Here is an 8,310-nt window from a genome sequence, read left to right on the forward strand (position 1 = left end):
CAAGGAGTTTGGTTCGGCTCAGCAGCGTACGAGCAGTCTCAGTAGAAAATCTGTTACATTGTTGTTTCAGGACTTCAAAGATATCAGCTTAGCTATATTGCTTGACAGTGAATAGAGAAGTTCTAAATGTTGAGAACACATCTAGAAAGGCAGATAAAATGAATAACCACTGCATAAGGTTTGAACAACTACAATTCAAATGCTATGCCATGTTGTCTCAGAAGGGCACAGAGTCTGTTGTTCTCTTGCTCCTGGGGATAAAGGGAGGAGAGTAGTCTTTAGTATTGCACTATTTAAAGGCTAATGAGATCTGTTCAAAAGGACCCACCATCTTGTCACTGCGTTCCTGCAGCTCAGTAGATCTTTGGACCAGCTGATCGTAACTCTCCTTTAGTTTATGAAGTTGATGGTCAGCACGGGTCTTCAGGGAGACCAGGATTCCTGGAAAAGACCTTAACACGTTAGTGTGGGGCCTGCGGTACACAGACACACCGTGGAGGTCTCATGTCATTTGGTCATTTTTGGTTTTGGTTCTGAATGAAATGTATATATGGTTTAATGTTCGATACGGTCCAAATCTTTTTTATCTGCGGGACAATAAAGCTGAGAGGATCTTCTGGTATCATCTCTCTGATCCTCACCGTTTACGATCCTGGCCACCCGCCACAGCCGCAGGAGAATGAGGAAGCCCACCCCGTCTAAAACATCCTCGTGAGCCACGAAGACGATGTCCAGGACAAACGACACCATCACCACAACACCGTCAAACACCTCAAACTTGTGCTGGAAGAACTCCAGCCTGTAAGCGTATAGCTTGCCAACCAGCTCCACCATGAAGAACGTCAGCAGCGCCAGACTCAGGAAGTGGAACACCTTTTGGAGAGAGCTGTGTGAGGTATGCCAAGGTCCAAGATATAGGCTTCATAGTCTTTAAAACTGGCTGGTTATCTGTTCACAAAAATGCACATTTCCTTTGGGCATTCTTACCTCAGGCAGAACATGATCATGTTCCAGTTTTATGATGGCCAGATCTATCAGCACCTCGCCCATAACAAATATGGCATCCAAGACTACCAAACACACAACCACCACCTGAAGACAAAATGTTTTAAGGAAGTCATGCTCATAGCATGTACAACAAATAGCTGATGGCTCTGGCCATTTGAAGGTAAGCAAACAAAGCCAAAAAAAACATGATGCACCAGTTTGATCAAAGCTTGTTCTCTTGATCAGCTTGTTGTTTTCTCCCTTTATCACCTGCCTGCTAAAAGTCAGGTTTACCCTATTTTAATGCTTGACACACGCACTGGAGTATGTGTGGTTGATGGCTGGTTAAGCAGCCTCACCCAGCCCCATAGTCTTATCAGCCTGACTCCAGGCTGCTTGACCAGCCATCAACCACACACACTCCACACTGATGTAGCTAAAGGTTATGCTATTAACTTTATGATGAAGACATAGCAATTATCTTCCTCATCCAATCATTATACCAAACAGAACCAAACTAGAGCAGATGTGTTTAGACCACGCCCTACAACCCCAGAGTCTTTACCCACTGACTCTATTAACCAGTCCCTACAGCCCTGAGTCTTTACCCACTGACTCTATTAACCAGTCCCTACAGCCCTGAGTCTTTACCCACTGACTCTATTTACCAGTCCCTACAGCCCTGAGTCTTTACCCACTGACTCTATTAACCAGTCCCTACAGCCCTGAGTCTTTACCCACTGACTCTATTAACCAGTCCCCACAGCCCTGAGTCTTTACCCACTGACTCTATTAACCAGTCCCCACAGCCCTGAGTCTTTACACACTGGCTCTATTAACCAGTCCCCACAGCCCTGAGTCTTTACACACTGGCTCTATTAACCAGTCCCTACAGCCCTGAGTCTTTACCCACTGACTCTATTAACCAGTCCCTACAACCCTGAGTCTTTACCCACTGACTCTATTAACCAGTCCCTACAACCCTGAGTCTTTACCCACTGACTCTATTAACCAGTCCCTACAGCCCTGAGTCTTTACCCACTGACTCTATTAACCAGTCCCTACAGCCCTGAGTCTTTACCCACTGACTCTATTAACCAGTCCCTACAGCCCTGAGTCTTTACCCACTGGCTCTATTAACCAGTCCCTACAGCCCTGAGTCTTTACCCACTCGCTCTATTAACCAGTCCCTACAGCCCTGAGTCTTTACCCACTGACTCTATTAACCAGTCCCTACAGCCCTGAGTCTTTACCCACTGACTATTAACCAGTCCCTACAGCCCTGAGTCTTTACCCACTGACTCTATTAACCAGTCCCTACAGCCCTGAGTCTTTACCTACTGAATCTATCAACCAGTCCCTACAGCCCTGCGTCTTTACCCACTCGCTCTATTAACCAGTCCCTACAGCCCTGAGTCTTTACCCACTGGCTCTATTAACCAGTCCCTACAGCCCTGAGTCTTTACCCACTGACTCTATTAACCAGTCCCTACAGCCCTGAGTCTTTACCCACTTACTCTATTAACCAGTCCCTACAGCCCTGAGTCTTTACCCACTGACTCTATTAACCAGTCTCTACAGCCCTGAGTCTTTACCCACTGACTCTATTAACCAGTCCCTACAGCCCTGAGTCTTTACCCACTGACTCTATTAACCAGCCCTACAGCCCTGAGTCTTAACCCACTGACTCTATTAACAAGCCCTACAGCCCTGAGTCTTAACCCACTGACTCTATTAACCAGCCCTACAGCCCTGAGTCTTTACCCACTGACTCTATTAACCAGTCCCTACAGCCCTGAGTCTTTACCCACTGACTCTATTAACCAGTCCCTAAAGCCCTGAGTCTTTACCCACTGACTCTATTAACCAGTCCCTACAGCCCTGAGTCTTTACCCACTGACTCTATTAACCAGTCCCTACAGCCCTGAGTCTTTACCCACTGACTCTATTAACCAGTCCCTACAGCCCTGAGTCTTTACCCACTGACTCTATTAACCAGCCCTACAGCCCTGAGTCTTTACCCACTGACTCTATTAACCAGTCCCTACAGCCCTGAGTCTTTACCCACTGACTCTATTAACCAGTCCCTACAGCCCTGAGTCTTAACCCACTGACTCTATTAACCAGTCCCTACAGCCCTGAGTCTTTACCCACTGACTCTATTAACCAGTCCCTACAGCCCTGAGTCTTTACCCACTGACTCTATTAACCAGTCCCTACAGCCCTGAGTCTTTACCCACTGACTCTATTAACCAGTCCCTACAGCCCTGAGTCTTTACCCACATATAATCGAGGCCCTACACTGACTTCATGATCTGACTTAGACAATCTCTAAGTCAGGTCATAAAGTCACACCTGCATGTCGCTTTTCGGAGACAATCGCCGTTCTCTTGGGTCATTCACGTGAATCGCGTAGAATCTGAGAGGTTTATTAAGGGGGGGGGCCTGGCTACCGCGCGAGTCTGATGGAAACTCTTAACGTCAATTTGAAGTAGGGGTGTAGGCAGAGCCAGGGCGCCACCAGAGGGCGCCCCCAAGGCATTTGCCGCCCTAGGCCATCGCCGAGGTCGCCTATGCCGAGCGCCGGCCCTGGGTGTAGGCCTACGGTATACACGGTATAGAAAGTACACCAGTGTGAATTTGCGCTACGGTTGATTTTGACGTTACCGTAAGACCGGTGTGACCGGTAGACAGTGTTGTGTGTAACGCGTAACAAAGTAAGTAACGCGTTAATACAGTAACCTAACTACTTTTTCATGTAAAAAGTAAAGTAACGCGCAACTACTGAAAATAGGGTAACGAAACATAGTTCCTTTTTCAGTTCGGCGCGACGTTACTTTTCCAAGTGTCGTGTTCTTGAAGAAAGTAGTTCAATCCGAGTCGCTTTCAACTCACTTTATTTGTTAAAGTATTTTGGTATGGTAACTATGAAGCATAAGGAGGGAATTGTATTTCACACGCGTGGAGAGAAATACCGCAGAGCTATCTTACAGCCCCGGGGGGCTTTCCCCGGGGCTCTCAACGGGTCTGCCATATGTCTCTGACCTCATCTGACTCCCGCTCCTCGTTTGTATCAAGTAGGTGTGGCCTATGTGAAGTAGGCGTGGCCTATGTGAAGTAGGCATGGCCTATGTGACGTATTGGTTCCGGCTTCCTCACCTGTCTAAAGGTGCTGCCATCTGTGGCTGGAGTTGTTATTGCAGCTTATATGTTGGTCCTGCTCCCCTTGTATAGTAATTACAGCTTATATGTTTGATCCTGCTTCCTTGTGGCTATGTGGAGGTAATGCAGCTTGTGCGTTAGATCCTGCTTTCTTGTGGCTATGTGGGGGCAGCTGATGTGCTTAAAATACGTAACACCAGCGACAGATTTGACAGCGATACTGCCTTGTCAGGCAGCATGCTATTGCGCAAGCAGGCAGGCGCGCAGCAAGCGCTCCTGCCTGCTTGCGTAATAGTCTCATTCCACACCGTACGAGACAGACGCTGGTACCGTGAAGCTGTCTCTGCAATCAGACATTGCTTCCGCAGGCATTTTCAGCCAAATTGAGATGCCACGGCAAGGTCCGCAAGCAAGTGGAGAAACAAATCCATACCATTAAACATGAGTGTTTCTCAGAGATGGAAGTAACTAACTCCTTTATGCAGTTTTGCTGCCTTACCAGTATTTTACCCCTTCAGAGGCATTTATATCGAAATTAGAAGATAAAATTAACATACCGTGATATAATACCGTTACCGTCTAGGCCTCAAATCATACCGTGATATACATTTTAGTCCATACCATACTGCCCTAATTTGAAGGAACTATCTTGTGTTAAATTCAAGGTAAGTCAAGCTTTTTGGAGCCAAAACAACAGCTATTTGTTTGCTTGATTCAACTAACGTTAGCTACCGCTTTTTCAATGTGATATAATTTACAATAATATTGTATTTTTAGGACCAAGTCAACGCCGAGTACTGCACGAACGTAGGCCTTGCATAAAGTTAGTAAATTCTAACAACATAGGGCTATTTAGATAAATAATCTGGTAAGGGAGTTGTCCTAGGCCAATACACCAACAGCAAATTTCTGTATAATAAAGGGCTACATTTTGCATCCAAGTCTGTCATTTGAAATCTTTCCATTGTATCGTGTGCTACAACCTCCGTAATGAAAATTCACGCTAAATCCCGCCCGGGGTAGCTCAGAATTCGAGCAGCCATATATCTGGAAACACCTATCAGACCGATGATTCTGAGAGATATATTAGCATACTCTTTATGCTTTCCGTGTAAATAGATTTGCTAGGTGTGCAGTGGATATATCCCTCTAAATGTTGTGGTATGCGTCGTTTGGTATGCAGTGTCAGATGGTTGTTCCACATCTAATATACTGCACCTGAAACCGGGTAGAGCAATAGAGACGCTGAAGGGCCTTCCTGAAGCCCAGGCGGGGAGGAGGCTGGCCTGGGGAGGGACCCACTTCCTCACTGGCCTCCTCCAACTCTTCCCAAGTCCCTAGTTCTGTCTTCTCATCCCCCACAGCAGTGAAGTGCCTCAGGTACTGAGACATGACGCTATGGGAGACAGCCATGGATATGTATGTTTATATATATGGATATATACAGTTTAAGTGGACTTTCAAATAAAGACCGCCCTAGCTGAAAGAGTGATTTTTTTATTTTGTATTTCTATTTCAATTGCTTCAGATTCAATAAAGTAACTGAATACCTAATGGATGCGTAAAGAATGTGCATACCTCAACAAACATGCTTGATCATTCGTTATTTATCAGGTACATATTATTGGTCACACGCAGATCAATGTTGCAAAGTTCTTAGTACAATTTGTTTCATTGTGAACTACAAACATTATCATAAAAAATCACATGAAGGTCTACTTACTTATTTGAAGTGAATAGGATGTCTTTTGTGTTGGGGATACCTAAGGTGGATAGACGCTGCTCTGCAATTCTGATGACTTTCAGCTGATGGGTCAATATTATGACTTCTCCTTTCACATGTTGAAAACGGACATGTTGAAAGAAGGCTGAAATATCCTTTTCAAAATGTGTAACAATCCTAAAGAAACGTATTGGTAAACATGATTGTGAAGCAAGGAGGGCAGTCTGCAGTCTAGTAGTATAAGCAATCGATCACATGACCCTGTCCTATAAGTGACACAAGGCTGCATGTGTCAACATATATAGGCTATCATAATTTATGAAAAACTCGTTTTCATTCCACTCGTTTCGGTTACTGTGATGTGAACTCGTGATAATGTGCAATAGTTTTTTTTTGCAAATTCAGCATTTTGTTTTCAAAACACTATATTTATAGTATGCATATGAATTATACAGTCGTTGCGTTTATAGACTCGTGCATTCAACACAGGATTGAGGATTCAATGCGAGTTACCTTGTTTGGGTTTCTTTAACTTGTGAACAGTTCACTCAGTCCGTCCGTTGCATTCTTTAACTCCTCCTCTGCTTGCAGGCCGTTTCCTACGGAAGTCATTCCTCCCGAGTGTCCACATGATGTTTCTCCTGCTGTCTTGCTTTTTTAACAAGATCCATGTCGACACCGAGAGAGAACCCTAACTCAACCACATACCCTCCCACTAACCGAACCTGAGCCCCAAAAACAGCCCAGTAGGGCCGACCCCCGTGACTGAACGAAGACGTGCGTCGCGACCTACGTGAATGACCAACGACGTGAGTCGCGACCTACGTGACTGACCAACGACGCACATCGCGACCTACGTGAATGACCAACGACGTGAGTCGCGACCTACGTCGCTGCTTCTGGTCGCTGTGCTGGAAGCCGGGCTGCTGGCGGTTGACTCAACAGCTCATAGCTAGCCTGGTGCGGGTCAGAAGCGCCCCTTATCCACAGCAGAATCCGTCCAGGAGGGCCACGGGACCCAGAACACTCGCCCCCTCGGGCCCCAGAACACTCGCCCATAGGCCCCAGAACCTTGGCCCCCTCGGGCCCCAGAACCCCCGCCGGGCAGCAGGAGAGGGGACCGCGCTGGGATATCCTGGGATGACTCCCTTGGGGTTTCCCTTCATGGCGACGGGTCGAACGTGTTTTACTTTGATATGTTTCTCTTTCTTGCCTTTTAACACTTATTCGCATTTATTTACGTGTGCACGTTTTTATTTAAATATTTAACTTGTTCATTCTGGTTGGAGTTTTATCCTGTGGTGCCATGGTTTTATTTTTTATTTTATTTATGAATCTATTTGGTTATTTTTTACCCTGCTTTCTAATGTCTCCTTTTAACTATGTTCCGACTTTTCTTGCGTTTACCTGAATTTAAGGAATATATATGCAAACAAAAATCTCAGACACACATAATTGCAACAGTTATGTTATATCGTTGCATTGTTCATTAAATTGAAGTTATGCTGCTTTCACATAGGTGGGAAGGCATGTTCCCCTCATGGAAGCTCTGGGAGCAAACCAGTAATCCGAAGGGACGGCAAAGCGAGACACGCGTGACGATGCGTTGCTGTGGTGAAGTCGTTTTATTTACAAGAACGGAATACAAACATACATCAAATACAATTCGACTATGTTGTTTAACCGGCTTATTCTAGTGAAGATAATGCATGTAGCTATAAAATCCAAGTGATAAGCTCCTCATCCAATGCTTGATTGAGGGACCTACGTAATATCCCGTTGAAAATATCATCGCTGCAAAACAATAAAGTAAACTTTGGACGCCAACTTCGTTTACCGTTACCTAGTGTTTTCATCACATTGGTGACATCACCTGCCTGAACCAGCGTAACGGTGCGTCACCTACAGCTGACGACACTACCTGCCCAGCCCGGCAGAGGGCGGTAGTGCCCACATCTCACTTGCCCTAAAGTCCCTTCATTGGCTGCCCGTCAGTTCTAGAATATATTTAAAAATCCTTTTATTGGTGCTCAAAACACTCAATGGATTGGCGACTGACGACTGACTTGTCAGACATGCTTCTGATGGTCACTCAGGTCCTCTGTCACTGGCCTTTGATTCGTGAGGCGGAGGCTTACGTCCGCCTATTCCGTTAGAGCCCATGGGACCTATGAGATCGTAAAATATGAGTGGGTTTCAATGGAGAGAAAGTAATTATTTTCTGGTCCCAGTCTTTATATGCACTGGATTACACATATGTTGTTTGTGGATTTAAATGCATTTTTCATTCCAAGAGTTGACCGTTTATTGTGCAATTGTTCAGTTAAAGGCTGTAGAGAAAACACAATGAGAAAGACTACACGTCTCGTATGTGACGTCACGCTCCCTGCGACTGGCGTGGACAAGACCGACAATCTCCCCATCGGCATAACTGAAAA

General features: G+C 45.6%; 1 protein-coding gene across 2 annotated transcripts; it reads right to left on the reverse strand.

Moving 5' to 3' along the window:
* Window positions 1–4: 4 nt before the first annotated feature.
* On the reverse strand, window positions 5–7,068 carry hvcn1 (hydrogen voltage-gated channel 1). 2 transcript variants are annotated; one of them, XM_079748116.1, is made up of 7 exons: window positions 6,386–7,068; window positions 5,873–5,981; window positions 5,368–5,545; window positions 988–1,092; window positions 642–873; window positions 329–441; window positions 5–251 (listed from the first exon to the last, which is right to left on the reverse strand). In XM_079748116.1, the coding sequence occupies exons 3-7, from the start codon at window positions 5,539–5,541 to the stop codon at window positions 189–191; spliced, it is 687 nt and encodes a 228-aa protein (XP_079604242.1). In that variant the 5' UTR covers window positions 5,542–5,545; window positions 5,873–5,981; window positions 6,386–7,068; the 3' UTR covers window positions 5–188. The 2 variants fall into 2 exon arrangements, with proteins under 2 accessions (XP_079604242.1, XP_079604241.1); XM_079748115.1 differs by having other exon boundaries at window positions 5,873–6,049.
* Between the last annotated feature and the right edge of the window lie 1,242 nt (window positions 7,069–8,310).

Source organism: Pollachius pollachius (assembly GCF_949987615.1).
Source record: "Pollachius pollachius genome assembly, chromosome: 12".
Taxonomy (NCBI): domain Eukaryota; kingdom Metazoa; phylum Chordata; class Actinopteri; order Gadiformes; family Gadidae; genus Pollachius; species Pollachius pollachius.